Genomic DNA, 19,068 nt, shown 5'->3' with positions numbered 1-19,068 from the left:
TTTTATGGAACTTAATATATTCTCACCTCCACTGCAAACATTTTCATCTCCTTTCATACTGATATTATGTAAATTAATCTTTGAATATGGCCCTTTAAAATTAGTTATATGCCTTGCTATTAACTTCTCAACATTCTAATGCACCCAACTCAGTCCTTCAACTTTTTCTCCCTACCTTTATTCTCATGGTGACTTCATGCAACACTGGTTTAAATACCACGCATATGCAAATAACTACTAACATGCTAATTTATTATTTTATTATTTATTGTTTCTTTCTCCCTACCCACATGAAACTCCGTGCAGGAGGTATTTTTATCTGTTTTGTTCACTAATAGATGGATGGATGAACCATGGAACAAACTAATTTGTTTTACATAACATTCACACCAAACCCAAGTCTCTCATTCTAAAGGGCAAGAACTTAAAAACCAGTGTGAGGAGCACAGAGTCAGTAAATGACAGAATGCACAACAAAAGCAGGTCTCCTTGGCCTGGGCTTTTTCCCATCAGGACACACTAGGGCACAGGTGGCAAACACAAGGCCCGCGGGCTGAATCTAGCCCTCCACCTTGTTTTATCAGGCCCAGTACCTTGCTTCTACCTGGTTGCAGTGCTGAGCTCTCACTTAACTGTTAAAGAGTAGTCACATTTATACAGTCCTAAAGTTACATTTGGCCCTTTGAAGGTAACCACAGGCTAATGTGGCCCCTGGTGAAAATGAGTTTGACATCCCTGCACTACTGGAACATAAAACAATTCACATGAAAATAAATTTCAAAAACAAGCAAACAATCACATACCACACACAGAAAAAAACTGACAGTTAGAGATACCTTTCATATTAAAATACTACCACTGCCCAGTAGTACTGTACAAGGTAATTTTGTACCTACAAACTCTCATTACTTACCTCTACCCCAGACTTTTTTGGTGATATCTGTGTTACAGTTTCTTTGAATTTATTTGCCTTTTCAAGTTGGGCTTTAAGATGTTCAGCTAATTCCTTCAAACAGAAAAACAGGTGTGAATATAGATAGTTTAATTCCTCACTGTGTAATATTTTAAATTTATACAACAAAAAGAAAAAACATAGTAAACTCCCACGTAGCCATCACCTAAATTCAGTTACCAAATCACAGCTTATATGACTTCTAAACAAACTTACTTCAGTTACAAACTTCTCAAATACCTGTGGCACTTGTTTGCATTTTGAAAGTAAATAATTATAACAATAAATATTTTAGGGAAGATAGGAAGACAGAAGATATATATAACCTTAAGAATAACATTTTTATAGTTTCTTAAGTACTATGACTTCCAATCCTCAAAAGCTTAGTTATTTGTAAGATGGGAGACATCATAAGACTTAAAATATGACCTTCTTTATTGATGATAAGTAATTTAGATAAAAATTCTAAATTTATTTTTACACTAGAAACTCTACATGAATTTATATGAATAACCACACCAAAGCAATAAATCACAAAGATATATGTAGATTTATACAACAAGCAAAAAATAGCATTCTCCATTGTAGTACACAGAAACGCTTCTTTTAACATGTTAACCCCCTTGCTTTCCAAACTCAAACCTTATTTTCTTGTTATTCTTTTTGTTGTCATTTTTCATATTATCAATTTCTGGTTTAAAGTTCTGAGTTGAAGTTCATTGTCACCAAGAACCAGATTCAAAGAGGAAGAGCAGCATATGCAAGATATGCCTTTTATTAGACAAACAAATAAGTAAAAATATAAGTATATTATTTGGCCACCTTCCCTTCTACTAAAAAGTGTTGAACTGATAGCATACCAAAACAGAAGACTACTTATATTTGAGTTTCAGGTGAGTACATTTATGTGACCATGCAGGAATTTCTTTTGTCAAGACAAAAAAGCTACCTGACTTTGCTAATCTGCCATGTGCAATGTCACATGTGTCAGTACAACAGAAATGTGGCAATGTAACAGAGAGATGCTGCTCTTACCAAATCATCACTATTTCTACTCAATTTTGAGGCAAATCAGTCTAAATGCCATCATTACATAATTTAAATGAGCTAATCCAACGATTTTCAAATTTTTTCCACATAAACTACTACAATTCTGCAGCAAACCAAAAAAATTATTGTTTTTTTGTTGATCTGACAAAAATAGTATAATTTGGATTTATTTATACTAGATGGCAATTGTTGTAGTGACTGCTATGATTTTTTTTAAATTTAGCAATCTAAGGAAAAAGAGGTCAGTGCCCCTGACTAAATAGTCAGGTATTGCCTGTTTTAAAAATTCTTGTAGCACACCAGTTGAAAAATCACTGAAGTAACCTATACAAAAGTATCTAACACATTACCAGACACAAATACATTGCCTTAAAATTTGAATAAATTAATGAACCATCCTTATAAAGAGCTCATATTTTAGCTTCCTATGTAAGGGAATTTAAGAAAGTAATACATGTCGTTTAAAACACATGACTAAAAAATTAACATAAAAATCCTAGAAGAAAACACAGGCAATAAAATCTCAAACATCTCTTGTACAAGTACTTTTGCCAATATTCTTGGGCAAGGGAAACAAAAAATAAATAAATAAATAAATAAATAGGAATCCATCAAACTAAAAAGCCTCTTCAGAACAAAAGAAACCATCAACAAATAAAAAAGAAACCCATTCTATAAGAGAACATATTTGCCAATGAGACATCTGATAAGGGGTTAATTTCCAAAATATATAAAGAATTTACACAGCTCAACATCAGGAAGACAAACAATCCAATTAAAAAATGGGGGACTTCCGCCAAGACGGAGGCATAAGTGGAAACACTGTGCCTTCTCCCACAACCAAGGTTGAATACAACAAAGGTTTGGAGAACTAGGACACGCCCAAAGACCAGAAAACAGAATTATACGGAAGTCCGACAACTACGAACCATTCAAGGGGGACGGTAAGAGAGACAGAGACAGATCCCCCGACCTAGGCGCGCAGGCAGCCCGGAACCGGTCGGGGTGTGGGGCAGACTGACCGCAGTCGCACATTCGCGCACAGTGAGATGGACCATGCAGGCCCCAGGGGGCGAACCCAGGGGTGGAGGGCTGACGGCAGTGGCACACTCGCGTGCTGTGGAACAAAACGCGTGGGCCTGGTGACGGTGGTGGCTGCGGCGCCAGTGGGGGCTGAGGCGGCAGAGGGAAGCCATTGTGCCTCTTTGACCTCGCCCCCACATACAACGTCACAACCCAGCAACTGAGTGGCCCTGCTCTAGTGAACACTTTAGGGCTCCGATCCTGCTACATAACAGGCACCAACAGCCCAAAAGATGGCGCAAGAAGAACTCAAAGTCACAGAGCCAATAACTCTAAACTACCAAGAAATTGCCAGCCTCTCAGAAACACAATTCAAGACACTATTTATCAGGATGCTCACAGAACTGGTAGATTATAGTCACAAATTAGAGGAACATATGAAGGCTTAACTAATTGAAATGAAGGAAGATGCACAGGAAACCAATAGCGATGGAAAGGAAACTGGGACTCAAATCAATGGAATGGACCAGGAGGAAGAACGAAACATCCGACCAGAAAGGAATGAAGAAATGAGAATTCAAAAAAATGAGGAGAGGCTTAAGAACCTCCAGGACAGCCTTAAACTTTCCAACATCCGAATTATAGGGGTACCAGAAGGGGGAAAGAAACAGCCACGAGTGGAAAACTTATTTGAACAAATAATAAAGGAGAACTTCCCCAGTCTGGCAAAGGAAACAGACTTCCAGGAAATCCAGGAAGCTCAGAGAGTCCCAAAGAAGTTGGACCCAAGAAGGAACACACCAAGGCACATCATAATTACATTAGCCAAGACCAAAATGAAGGAGAGAATCCTAGAAGCAGCAAGGGATAAGGGGACAGTCACCTACAAAGGAGTACCCATCAGACTGTCAGCGGATTTCTCAAAAGAGACCTTACAGGCAAGAAGGGGCTGGAAAGAAGTATTCCAAGTCATGAAATCCAAAGACCTACAGCCAAGATTGCTTTATCCAGCAAAACTTTCATTTAGAATGGAAGGACAGATAAAGTGCTTCTCAGATAAGGTCAAGTTCAAGGAGTTCATCATCACCAAGCCCTTATTATATGAAATGCTAAAGGGACTTATATAAGAAAAAGAAGATGAAAAATATGAACAGTGAAAGGACAGCAAACTCACAGTTATTAACAACCACACCTAAAACAAAAGCAAACCAAGAGGACAGCTAGATCAGGAGTGGAACCATAGAAATGAAGAACACATGGAGGGTTAGAAACAGGGGGGGTGGGAGGAGGAGAAGGGGGGAGAAGGTACAGAAAATAGCATAGATGGTAGGTAGAAAATAGATAGGGGGGAGGGCGAGAATAGTGGGGGAAATATAGATTCTAAAGAACTTGAGACACGTGGTTATAAACTAAGGGGGGGAGAATGGGGGAGGGAGTGTGCGGGTGGAAGGGAATGAAGGGGGGAATAGAACAACTGTAATGGTATAATCAATAAAATATATTTTTTTAAAAATGGGCAAAAGACCTGAGTAGACACTTCTCCAAAGAGGATATACAGATGGCCAATATCATATGAAAAAAATTTTCAACATCACTAGTCATAAAAGAGAGGCAAATTAAAACCACAATTAGACTTCCAGTCCAGATGGACACATAGCTAGACACACTGCCTCATTGCACAACCAAAAGGACAACAACAAATTTAAAAACAAAAAACAACCAGAACTGACAGAAAATTGAACTTTATGGAAATCCAACAACCCAGGAGTTAAAGAAGAAACATTCATCCAGACCCATAGGAGGGGCAGAGTTGGGCAGCCAGGGCAGAGAGGACTCGAGGCCAGGCAACATCTGGCGTACCAGTGGTCCCACATTTGTGTGCAGATAAACCGGGAGGAACAACTGGGAGTGAGACAAACCTCACAACCCAGCGTTCCATCACAGGAAAATAAAGCCTCAAAGCCTCTGACTGAATACACCTGTGTGGATTGAGGCAGCAGGAGAAATTCACAGCCTCACAGAAGAGTTCGTTAGACCCACAGATTTCCAGAACATGCACATTCAGGAATCAGCACCAGAAGGGGCCAATTTGCTTGTGAGAAGAGGGGGAAATGACTGAAAGCCAGAGCAAAGCAGAGCAAATGGCACTGTTCCCTCTAGGACCCCTCCCCCACATATAGCATCAAAACACAGAGACGTGGGTTGCCCCACCCTGGTGAACACCTAAGGTTCCCCCCGCTTACTACATAATAGGCATGCCAAGACAAAAAATTGGCCAAAATGAAAGAATAGATCACAGCTCCAGGGAAAACACAATCAAGAAACAAAGAGATAGCCAACCTATCAGATGCACAGTTCAAAACACTGGAAATCAGGATGCTCACAAAACTGGCTGAGTATGGTCACAAAATAAAGAAAAAAATGAAGGCTATGCTAAGTGAAATAAAGGAAAATGTCCAGAGAACCAACAGTGACAGGAAGGAAACCAGGACTCTAATCAATAGTTTGGACCAGAAGGAAGAAAGAAACAGTCAACCAGAACAGAATGCAGAAACAAGAATTCAAAAAAATGAGGAGAGGCTCAGGAACCGCTGGAACATCTTCAAACATTCCAACATCTGAATCATAAGAGTGCTAGAAGAGGAAGAGCAAGAAATTGAAAACTTATTTGAACAAATAATGAAGGAGAACTTCTCCAATCTGGGAAAGGAAATAGACTTCCAGGAAGCTCAGAGAGTCCCAAAGAAGTTGGACCCAAGGAGGAACACACCAAGGCACATCATAATTACATTAGCCAAGATTAAAGCTAAGAAGAGAATCTTAAAAGCAGCAAGAGAAAAGGAGACAGTTACCTACAACGGAGTTCCCATAAGGCTATCAGCTGATTTCTCAAAAGAGACCTTACAGGCAAGAAGGGGCTGGAAAGAAGTATTCAAAGACATGAAAGGCAAGGACCTACACCCAAAATTGCTCTATCCAGGAAAGGTATCATTTAGAATGGAAGGGCAGATAAAGTGCTTCCCAGATAAGGTCAAGTTAACGGAGTTCATCATCACCAAAAAAAATATTTATAGTAAAGTGCCAACAAACTCACAGCTATTAATAACCAACCCTAAAAGCAAACAAAAACAAATTAAGCAAACAACAACAGGAACAGAACCACAGAAATGGAGATCACATGGAGGGTTATCAGAGGGGGAGTGGGAGCGGGAGAGCAGGGAGAAAAGGTACAGAGAATAAGTAGCATAAATGGTAGGTAGGAGATAGACAGGGGGAGGTTAAAAATAGTATAGGAAATGTTGAAGCCAAAGACCTTGGACATGTATGACCTCAGACATGAACTAAAGGTGGGGGGAATGCATGTGGGAGGGGGTATGCAGGGCAGAGAGGAATAAAAGGGGGGAAATGAGACAACTATAATAGTATAATTAATAAAATATTTTTAAAAAACAAAAACAAAAAATAGTTTCAAAACAACCATATTATAGTCTTAGCAAACTATGCCCAGTTTAATATTTTAAAACATTCATACTATATCTGGCATTGGTTATCCAATACTTATAAACTTATTTCTATAACCATTAATAAAATTTATAATTTATAAAGAATACAGCCCTGGCTGGTGTAGCTCAGTGGATTGAGAGCAGGCCTGCGAACCACACGATCACCATTCGATTCCCAGTCAGGGCACATGCCTGGGTTGCAGGCCAGTTCCGAGGAGGGGACTCACGAGAGGCAACCATACATTGATATTTCTCTCCTTCCCTTCTCCTCTATAGATAAATAAATAAAATCTTTAAAAAACTTATAAAAAAAGAATACAAACAAAAATTTCATAATATTGTCATGTGAAATGGTTAGATGTGTTGTGGTCTTAATAAAATAAAAAATAAAACCACAATTAGAATATCACCTCATACCTGCCAGAATAGCCACAATAAAACAGTAAGTGTTGGAGAGTATGGGGAAAAAGGGGAAGCTTAGCGCACTGCTGGTAGAAATGCAGACTGGTGCAGCCACTGTGGAAAACAGCATGGAGTGTCATCAAGAAATTAAAAATGGAACTGCCTTTTGATCCAGTGATCCCACTTGTAGAAATATATCCTAAGAGTCCCAAACTACCAATTTGAAAGAATATTTGCACCCCTATGTTCATTGCAGCATTGTTTACAATAGCCAAGATCTAAAAATAACCCCAAAGCCCATCAGTAGATAAGTATAAGAAAGCTGTGGTACATTTACTCAATGGAGTACTAGTCAGTAAAAAAGGAAGGAGCTCTTACCTTTTGTGACAGCATGGATGGAACTGGAGATTATTATACTAAATGAAGTAAGCCAGTCAAAGAAAGATAAATACTATATGATCTCACTTATATGTGGAATCTAATGAACGAATAAACTGATGAACAAAATAGAAATAGAGGCATGAATATATGAAACAGATTGAGAGCTGTCAGAGGGACAAGGGAGTAGGGATTAGATGGATCAAGGTGAAGGGATTAGTCAAAGAACATATATATATGCATAAGCCATGGATACAGACAACACTGTTATTATGGCCAGAAGGAGGGAGGAGGAGATGGGGGCTGGGTGTAGGTGGGAAAAGGGGAGTGGGGTCAATGGAGACATCTGTAATTGTGTCCAGAATAAAAATAAAAAGGGAAAGAAGTCGATGATATCTCCATCCCTTCAAAAATGCTCAATAAGTTGCCCAGTGTAATTTGTTTGAATTCCAAATTAGAAATGCAGGAACAAAGCAAATAGTAAAAATGACATTAAAAATATTTAGTTCCCTAGAATCTTAAATTTCAGAAATCTGACAGAGAAAATAGGTAATTTATTTAGAAGCAGACAGCTCTGTTTTTAGAGGTGTTCAATAATTTCTTTAAATGATCAATAAGTAGGAGGTATCCTCAGAGTGCTATATCCACTTGCTAAGGAAATTCCAAAATCACTAATCTAAAATGATTTAATTATTATTTAATTACTATTAAATATTTAATTACTATTTAATTACTATTCTCCAAAATAACATACAAGTCTTACCGTATTTCCCATCATCTCTGCCTTGATAATCTTGGCTCCCAACTTGTTCTTCTCATCAACACTCAGGATGTGGACCGACTCATCCTCTGGACCACTTCTATTTGAACAGGAGAGATTAAGAGCATATGAAACATAGCTATGATACAAGTAACAGCATCAAGACTCAAATCTTACTATAACTAGCCTCAAGAAAGCATCAATACCAAGAGACCATGATTCATAAGTAAATACATATAATCTCAATCTTCCACCATAAATTAATAGTTTAAGGTTCTTGTCACAATGCTATGATGGTTTATGACAGTCATAAAGGTAACTAAAAAAGACCACTAATAATGAGGTAAATAATATGTCAACTATTCGGAGAGATAAGATGGCAGTTAGGTAAGAGGAAGCAGATTCCACTTCCCCCTACACACAGGAGAGAAACCTGGCTGATCTACGGAGGAACAGAGCAGAAAACCAACAGTACCACAGCATATGTGAAAATAGGAGATAAAAAATTATAGCAGACATTGGAAAACCAGATGGTAAGGAGAATGCTTCAGGACAATAAGGGCCCAGAGATCAGCACAGGGGCCAGAGAGGCTGCAGCGCCAGGCCCAGGGCCCAGTGGGCTCTCTTGGGAGAGCCCTGGGTTGGCACTCCCTCCCCAGCCAAGCAGGGTTTGAGCAGCACTGGGGGAGATCTGGTTGCTTGAACTTGTAGAGAGGGGAGTAGGACTGAGGGGCAAACACATGGGGGCTGTGAACACCCATGCATAGCCCTGAGAAGAGTGTGTACCCGAACCGAACCCATGTGACCAGAGGCAGCCTGGCCAGGTGCATGCACTCTCAACCTGGGGGGAGAGAGCTTTGTGGAACACCAGGGGATCACACCTGTGGGCCCAGAGAGAGCATGCTAGCCCCAGGAGACCCGGTGCCTGTACCCTTAAACCTGCCCCTCAGCCTGATGCAGGCAGCAAGAACAGAAAAACCAGTTTGGCCACCTTGAAAACAGCAAGAGGAGGATTTTTTTTTTTGGGNACACATTGGAGGCAGGTGGGGGTTTTGTTTGATTTTTTAAAGTAATTTAGTTTTTAAATTTTATTATTTCCCTAGAAATTTTACCTCTCAATTCCTTTTGCTTTTCTTCCCTTCTTTCTTGTTTTATTCCTTCTTCCTTTCTTTCCAATTTTATCTCTTCTACCTTCCTTAGTCTGCTTTTTTTTAAATACCCACAAATGAGACAAAAAAACTCGAAACTGTGAAAAGACCAGAGTCGGGCCCAAACAGGGGGCATCCCAACAGCTGAGACAGAGAGACAAATTTCACTTTGCTATTACAGAGAACCTGTAAGATATTGCATATTTGTATTATTATCTTTTCATTATTCTTCTATCTTTGATTTGAATAATATCTTTGCATTCCTCTTCTTTCTGATTAGTGTCCTTTGCTTGGCTAGTTATATTGTATCATTTCACAGGTTTCTCCTTGTTCTCTCTTTCATAGTATATTGCTAATTACTGTCCTTCACGTCACTTGTGTTCCTTTAGCACACTACTCAAAAGTTCTATACACACTTGATTCATGTTATCCAGATCACATAGATTCTGTCATGATTGTTGCTCTAATATTATTGTAAATAATAGCTGTTCCATATTATTGTAAATACTACACAACACGCCTTCCAGATCTTAGCCCACTTCAGTTTCCTGAACTCTATTACTGTAGTGGTTAACTTTACTCTCTCACACACTACACCTATTTACTATCCTTTACTCTCACCTTACCTCAGAATCTGACCTCCCACAACCTCACTGCTTTCTAGACCCAACTCACAATCCTTCCCTCCCCAACGAGAGTCTTATCTTCTTTCCACCCTTTCTAAAAAGTGGCTAGTTGGGTGGAAAAACAGGGTTAACACTATACATAGCCAAAGCACCTCCTATCTCTTGTTTACCGGCTGCTACTGTAAGTAGCATAGAATACTCTCCTGCTGTCATAAACCATTTCGCCTTCCCCTCCAACTGATCACAAAAAAGAGTAGGTGGAAGAAGTGAACACCAGGATACCCAAAGGAGACTGCACCACTGAGTCTAACAGGTATTCTACCACAGAAGCTCACATCATAACATAAACCCAGAGAGTCAGAACAGATCAATTTAAGAAGCAGAGGCTAACAAGAAAAGTCTCATAAACAATGGGAAGACAAAGAAACAATCGCCAAACAAAAGGAAAGGAGGAAGCCTCAGAAAGAATGCTAAATGAAATACAGGCAACTCAACTATCACATATTGAGTTCAAAGCAATGGTTATCAGAAAGCTCCATGAGCTCATAGCAAATTACCAGAAACTGCAGGGAAACTACAATGAACTTGCTGCGAATGATATCAACATGAAAAAGAAAAGAGTACCTATCAACAATGGCCAAGAGGAAATGAACAGTACAATTTCTGAACTGAAGAGCACAGCAGAAGGAATCAAAAGCAAGATTGATGAAGCAGAAGATCAGATCAGCGAGTTGGAGGACAAAGTAGAAAAAAACACGCAGAAAGAGCAAGAAAAGGAAAAGAGGCTCAGAAAAAATGAAGAGAGATTAAGAGAAATTCAAACCAAGATGAAATGTAATAATGGCAGAATAATAGAAATACCAGAAGGAAAAGAAGAAGATCAAGGGATAGAAAACCTATTTGAGAAAGTGATGATGGAAAACGTCCCTTATTTGATGAGAGAAAAAAATCACACAAATCCAGGAAACATACAAAGTCCCAATCGAGAGGAACCCAAAGAGGCCCACTTCAAGACACATCATCATTGAAATGGCAAAACTCCAAGACAAAGAGAGAATCTTAAAAGCAGGAAGGGAGAAAAAAGAAATAACATACAATGGAGCCCCAATAAGGAATGCAACTGACTCCTCAATGGAAACACTCTAAGCAAGGAGAGAATGGCAAGAAATATTCCAAGTAATGAGAACCAGAGGCCTGCAACCAAGGCTACCTTACCCAGAAAGGCTCTCAATCAAGATAGAAGGCCAAATAAAAAGTTTCCAAGACAGAAGAAGTCTAAAAGAATACACCTCCACCAAACCAGCTCTGCAGGAAATGCTAAAACGACTGCTTTAAGGAAAGGAAGGAAAAGAGAGAGACAGAGAGGAACTCAGGTACAAAAATGGCAATGAATAAGTACCTATCAATAATAACCTTAACTGTAAATGGATTAAATGCTCCAATCAAAAGACACGGAATAGCTGAGTGGATAAGAAAGCATGACTCACATGTATGTTGCCTACAAAGACCCACCTCGGGACAAAAGACCAACACAGACTAAAAGTGAAGGGGTGGAAACAAATTTTCCAAGAAAATGGACATAAAAAAAAGCTGGGGTAGTAATACTCATATCAGACAAAATACACTTCAAAAAAGGGCCATACAGAGAGACCCAGAAGGTCATTTCATAATACTCAAGGGAAGACTCCACCAAGAAGACACTAACATCGTAAATATACATGCACTCAACATAGGAGCACCCAAATGTATAAAGAAAATCTTGGAGGACTTTGAGAATAATACTGACAGCAACACAATTATAGTTGGGGATTTTAACACCCCACTGTCAAAAATGGACAGATCTTCCCCGAAAAATCAACAAAAATATTGTGGCATTGAACAACACCCTAGATGAAATGGACTTAACTAATATATACAGAGCCCTTCACCCCAAAGAAGCTAAATACACATTCTTTTCAAATGCACATAAACATTTTCAAAGATAGACTACATGACAGGACACAAAACAACCCTCAACAAATTCAAGAAAACTGAAATCATATCAAGCATTTTCTCTGACCACAAGGGACTGAAAATAGAAACCAACCCCAAGAGAAAAATCCCCAAACACTCAAAATCATGGAGATTGAATAGCATGCTATTAAACAATGAATGAAATTGTTTGGGTCAAGAATGAAATTAGAGAAGAAATCAAAAAGCTTCTGGAAACAAATGAAAATGAACTTACAACAACTCAAAATGTATGGGACACAGCGAACGCAGTCCTGAGAGGGAAGTTCATAGGAATACAGGCCTACCTAAAAAAGATGGAAACATTTCAATCAAACAACCTAACCTTACACCTACAAGAACTCGAGGAACAACAACAGAGACAACCCAGAGCAAGTAGACAGAAATAACCAAGATCAGAGTAGAATTAAATGACATAGAGACTAAAAGCACAATTCTAAGGATCAATGAACCTAGAAGCTGTTTTTTGAAAAGATAAACAAAATTGACAAGCCTTCAAGGTGGTTCATCAAGAAAAAGAGAGAGAAGACCCAAATAAACCCAATCAAAAATGAAAGAGGAGAGATTAAAACTCACACCACAGAAACACAAAGGATTGTAAGAAATTACTATGGAGAACTGTATGCCAAGAAATCTGAAAACCTAGGTGAAATGGACAAATTTCTAAAAAAATATAATCTACCAAAACTCAATGAAGAAGAAGCAGAAAGCCTAAACAGACCAATAACAGCAGAAGAAATTGAAACAGTAATCAAAAAACTCCCGACACATGAAAGCCCTGGACCACATGGTTTCACAGGAGAATTCTACAAAAAAATTTAAGGAAGAGCTGACCCCTATCCTTCACAGACTATTCCAAAAAATTCAAAATGATGGAAGACTCCCAAACTCTTTTTCAAGCCAACATCATCCTAATCCCCAAACCAGATAAAGACACAAGAAAGAAAGAAAACTTCAGGGCAATATCACTAATGAATATAGATGCTAAAATCCTCAACAAAATATTGGCAAACCACATCCAACAATACATTAAAAAGATCATACACCATGACCAAGTGGGATTCATCCCAGGGATGCAAGGATGGCTCAACATTCACAAATCAGTAACTATAATATACCACATAAACAAAAGCAAAGACAAAAAACACATGATCATACCAACAGATTCAGAAAAAGCATTTGATAAGGTACAGCACCCATTTACGATAAAAAACACTCAGCAAAGTGGAAATAGAAGGAGCATTCCTCAACATAATAAAAGCCATATATGAGACCCACAACCAACATCATACTCAATGGGCAAAAACTAAAATCTTTTCCACTAAGACCCGGAACAAGACAAGGCTGTCCACTTTCACTACTTCTATTCAATATAGTAGCAGAAGTCCTAGCCACGGGAATCACACAACAAAAGGAAATAAAAGGCATCCAAATCGGAAAGGAGGAAACCACTGTCACTGTTTGCAGATGACATGATAGTGTACATGGAAAATCATACAGACTCTGCCAAAAAAACCTCTCGACCTAATAAATGAATTTGAAAAAACAGTGGGATACAAAGTCAATATCCAGAAATCAAAGGCATTTTTGTATACCAACAATGAAACAGCAGAAGCAGAAATCAAGAAAAATCCCATTTGATATAGCAGAAAAAAAATTAAATACCTAGGAATAAACCTAACCAAGGAGGTCAAAGACCTGTACGCAGAAAACTACACAATACTGAAGAAAGAAATCAAGGAAGATGCAAACAAATGGAAACATGTACTGTGTTCATGGATTGGAAGAATTAACATCATCAAAATGTCCACACTACCCAAAGCAATTTTCATATTCAATGCAATACCTATTAAAGTACCAATGGCATATTTCACAGACATAGAACAAACACTTCAAAAATTTATATGGAATCATAAATGACCCCAAATAGCTGCTGCAATTTTGAGTAAGAAGAACAAAGTAGGAGGGATCACAATACCTGATACCAAACTGTATTACAAGGCCACTGTAATTAAAACAGGCTGGTACTGGCATAAAAACAGGCACATAGACCAATGGAATAGAACAGCGAGCCCAGAAATAAACCCAAGAGTCTATGGTCAATTCATATTCAACAAAGGGGGCAGCAACATAAAATGGAGTAAAAATAGCCTCTTCACCAAATGGTGTTGGGAGATCTGGAGAGCTACATATAAAAAAATGAAACTCAAACACCAACTTACACCATACACAAAAATAAATTCAATGTGGATAAAATATTTAAATATAAGATGTAACACCATTAAAGTCCTAAAGGTGAACATAGGCAGGAAAATCTCAGATATTTCATGCAGCAACATTTTTACTGTTATGTCCCCTAGAGCAAGGGATATAAAGGAAAGAATAAACAAATGGGATCGCATCAAGAAAAAAGCTTCTGCAAGGCTAATGAAAACAGTATTAAAATAAAAGAGAACCAGCCATATGGGAAAACATATTTGCCAATGATACCTCAGACAAGGGTTTAATCTCCAAATATATAGAGAACTTCCATGACTCTACTCTAAGACAAGCAACTCAATTAAAAAAATGAGCCCTGGCTGGTGTAGCTCAGTGGATTGAGAGCGGGCCTGTGAACCACACAATCGCGGTTTGATTCCCAGTCAGGGCACATGCCTGGGTTACAGGCCAGTTCCCAGAAGGGGACTCACGAGAGGCAACCATACACTGATATTTCTCTCCTTCTCTTCCCCTCTAAAGATAAATAAAATATATATTTTTTTTAAAAATGGGCAAAGGACTTGAACAGACACTTCTCCAAAGAGGACATACAGAAGATCCAGAGACACATGAAAAGACACTCAATACCACTAGCTATCAGAGAGATGCAAATTAAAACCATAATGAGATACCACTTCACACCAGTCAGAATGGCCATCATCAACAAAGCAACAACAAGTATTGGAGAGGTTGTGGGGAAAAGGGGACCCTAGTTCACTGTTGGTGGGATTGCAGATTGGTACAACCACTATGGAAAACAGTATGGAATTTTCTCAGAAAACTAAAAAATGGATTTGCCTTTTGACCTAGCAATTCCACTGCTAGGATTATACCCTAAGAACCCTGAAACACCAATCCAAAAGCACCTGTGCACCCCAATGTTCATAGTAGCACAATTTACAATAGCCAAGTACTGGAAGCAACCTAGGTGCCCATCAGTAAATGGATAAAAAAACTATGGTACATTTCCAAAATGGAATTCTATGCAGCAGAAAGAAGGAAGGAGCTTCTACCCTTTGCAACAGCATGGACAGAACTGGAAAGCATTATGCTGAGGGAAATAAGTCAAGTGTTGAAGGACAAATACCACATGATCTTACCTTTAACATGAACCTAAACAAACAAGCAAAATATAACCAAAGACACTCAAATAGAGAACAGGCTGACAGTGTCCAGAGGGGAGAGGGGAGGGAGTTTCAGGGGAAAGGGGGAAGGTTTTACAGGAACAAATATAAAGGACACATGGCCAAAAACAGGGGGGTGGAAATGGGAGGGAAGGGGGAGGGCTAGGTGGGTGGGCTGTGATGGGAGTAAAAACAAAAAACTATACTTGAACAACAATTAAAATTTAAAAAAATATGTCAACTATTCATTATTTAATTTTCCCATACACATTCTAATACAAGCAAGTAAAAATAAATAAAAACACTGTAATCAGGCCATTACACACAACTGCAGAAACTCTTCATCCAATGTGATACCACTGATAATCTAAAGAAATGACATATTTAACTACATTCAAAGAATAAAAATGATGATCATGTGTCCTTTTGCAAAGTCAACCCAGAATTATTCAGACAACTGAAACTAATTTACAATTAATATAATGTACCAAGTCTATACTATGGAAGCTTCACAAAAGAAAAGAGAAATTTCAATCCAATGTCATATTCCTGGAACATACAGCTGCTCTGGCTTACTGCCCTAAGAAAGATTAGCAATAAGAGGAATGAAACAATCACAAAAAGTACTCAATCCAAAAGAAGCCAGATACAAAGGAAAAAGAATACAAAGGACAGGATAAATAGAAAACAAATAAGTAAAGACAGATTGGAACCTAATTATACCACATTATATATAAATGGTCTAAACACCTAAATTAAAAAGCAAAAACCGTCATACGAATAACAAAGCAAAACTCAACTACAAGAATGTACTATAAGGCATAAATATGTTAAACATAAAAGAATGGGAAAAGATATATCATGTTTTAAAACTAGTCAAAAGAAAGCTGAAGTGGCTTCTTTAATATTGGATAAATTAGAGTACAGAATAAAAAATATCACTAGAGACCAAAAAAAGTCACTTCATAAAGAAGAGGTTAAGACATCAAGTGCACAGAAGAATCTCTAAACATTATGCACCTAATAATAGAGCTTCAAAATACTGACAAAACTGTCAAGAGAAACAGACAAAGCTACAATTACAACTGACTTCAACCCTTTACTCTCAGTACTTAATAGAACAAGCATCTAAAAAATCAGCAAAGATATAAAAGATGAGCATAACACCATCAACTAAACCTACCAGACATTCAGGAACACTCCACACAAAAACAGTAGGAAACACATTCTTTCTAAGTGTACACCAAATATTTACCAAGCTAAACAATATTCTGAGTCATAAAACAAGTCTCAGTAAATTTAAAGGAATCAAGTCATACAAACTATGTTGTCGGACCACAATGAAATTAAATTAGAAACCATCAACAAAGATCACTGGAAAAGTCTTCAACTATTTGGAAACTAAATAGCATACCTATGGCTTACCTATAAATCACCCATGGGACAAGAACAAAATCAAAGAGAAATTTTAAAGTATTTGGAACTGAATGGAAATATAAATACAACGTATCAGAATTTGTCAGATGCAGCTAAAGCACTGCTTATGCAGAAATTTATAGCACTAAATATTTGTTAGAAAAGTTTTCAAATTAATGATATCAGCTTATAACCAATAAAGCAGAAAAAGGAGCAAAATAAACTTCAAATAAGCAAAATACAAGAAAAAAATAAGATCAGAGTAGAATTAGTAAAAAGCAGAATAAAGACATGCAGTGAAACCAAAAGCTGGTTAAGACATTCTATAAAACTGATAAAGTTCTAGCCTTACTGATCAAAAAATACAAAAGATACAAATGACCAACAAAGAGCTGAGAGAACTAAAAATACTACACAATCTATAAGCACTTACAAAAAGATATCTGGATGACAAATAAGCACATGAGTAGATGCTCAACATCAGTGGTCATTAGGGGAATGCAATTAAGGCCCTGAAGAGACACTTCTACACATCCACCAGAATAGTTAAAATTAAAAAGACTGACCATTACAAGTTCCTGGAAGATTACAGAGGAACTAAAAGTCTCATGTATTTTTGGTGGTAATGTAAAATGATACAATCATGTGGTGAAACATCCAGTTTCTCAACATTTAAACCTGTGGTTACCACATGATCTAGCCATTCCTCTTCTAGGTATTTACTCAAAAGGAAAAGAAGCCCCATACCTACAAAGATTTGTAGCTGAAAGTTCAAAGCAGCTGTACTTACAATAGCTCCAAACTGGAAATATTCTAAACATCCACCAATGCAGGAATGGAAAAACAAGTTGTGATATACCTAACAGTAGTATACTACTCATCCAAAAAAAAAGGGGGGGGGGGATGAGCTACTGTTATAAACAACAAAATGGACAAAACTGAAAATTATGCTTAGTAAAAGACGTCAGACCAGAAAGAAAGTGTGAAATATGACCCCATGTATGTAAGACTTCAAAAAATGTGAACAAGTCTTTAATGAAACAAAGAAGATAAATGGTTGTCTAAAGGGGTTGGAAGGGTATGGAGACAGGTGGAAGCGAGGGATTATGAAAGGGTACCAGGAAACTTTTGGGAATGATGGTTTTGTTGGAATATACATATTTCAAAACTCACCAAATTGCACACTCCAGAGTATAAGTGCAACTTATTATATGTCAATTATACCTCAATAAAGTTTTTACTTATTTCTTTAAAGACTTTAATTATTTACTTTTAGAGAGAGGGGAAGGGAGAAAGAGAGGGAGTGAAACATTAGTCTGTGGTTACCTCCCGAGCGCCCCCTACTAACAACAGATGTTCTAAAAATCCAGGCCCTACTGGACCTGGCCCGCAACCCAGGCATGTGCCCTGACTGGGAATTGAACCGGCAACCCTTAGATTCGCAGGCCCAATCTCAATCCACTGAGCTACAACAGTCAAGACTCAGTAAAGTTGTTTTTAAAAATCATCACAGGAGAGTAATAAAAAATTTAAAAAACAGAAAAAAAATTTTGTTATAAACTTCAAATATAAAGAGTGTATCTATGATATTAAGTTTCTATGAATTCTCAGAAATCATCATACTCTACTGAAATTAATCTGAGTTTTCAACATACATTCTGAGAAAGTAATAGAAAAATACATAAACAGACTTCCGAATCAAAACCTGACCTAATAACCAACCGTATATGAAAATTACTTTTAAATAGTGAATTTCTTTTGGGCACAAAAATAACATCTTTTCAGAGACACCATTTGAGCTTTTATTCTCATATTGGTGAAAAGAAAGGCAGTATTCTGGTGTTGAAACTAAGACACCTAAATTTTTCACGTAAAACATCATTAGAAAGTAACATATTTTTGTTCCCCTCAAGGTCTTTCAGTGTACATTTTAAAAACTAATCAAGACAAACAGTATGGGCATGCATTTGTGTAAAGAGGATAACTTCATTACTTTTTATACGCTTCTGTGGATTGAGGTACTGCTGATATCATTAGCTGTCCTTTTTTTTGTATGGAAAATAGTTTCCAATCACTCTTTTAAATTAAATTCTGAGATACAAGTCATTTCTATTGTCTTGTAAATGTAATTTGTTTGAATTCCAGGCAACCCAATCATATTTCAATAAAAATTCTGACTTACTAATCAACATAATTTTTCTCAATTTGCATTCTTTCCCATTCAGTTAATTCCAAAATTCTCTGCTTTAAAAATTTACTATTCCTGTCCTTTATGTGGAATTTATAAATATTAAATTTTTATATGCATGTACAATGTAAAACAAATTAACAGTCGTGCCCATTCCCAAGAGTATCAGTGCAATTATTCTCTCAGAAGCCGGCCTGCCCCACAGTCTGCCACCACTGCCAGATTCCTA

At 37.6% G+C, this 19,068-nt stretch overlaps 1 protein-coding gene across 4 annotated transcripts in view; it reads right to left on the bottom strand.

Moving 5' to 3' along the window:
- Positions 1-19,068, bottom strand: part of CWF19L2 (CWF19 like cell cycle control factor 2) — a 110,588-nt gene that overhangs the window by 51,945 nt on the left and 39,575 nt on the right. For 2 of the 4 annotated variants that reach the window (XM_037047727.1, XM_037047726.1), the window contains exons 9-10: positions 8,072-8,171; positions 914-1,006 (exon numbers count right to left, since the gene is read on the bottom strand). In XM_037047727.1, coding sequence (XP_036903622.1) covers positions 914-1,006; positions 8,072-8,171 — 193 coding nt within the window. The remainder of the gene's footprint in view (positions 1-913; positions 1,007-8,071; positions 8,172-19,068) is intronic. The other 2 variants (XM_037047729.1, XM_037047728.1) reach the window with 1 other exon arrangement.

This window comes from Sturnira hondurensis, unplaced genomic scaffold, assembly GCF_014824575.4.
Source record: "Sturnira hondurensis isolate 20B ecotype Veracruz unplaced genomic scaffold, ASM1482457v3 Scaffold0006213, whole genome shotgun sequence".
Lineage (NCBI taxonomy): Eukaryota > Metazoa > Chordata > Mammalia > Chiroptera > Phyllostomidae > Sturnira > Sturnira hondurensis.
This window is presented reverse-complemented; position numbering and strand designations above follow the sequence as displayed.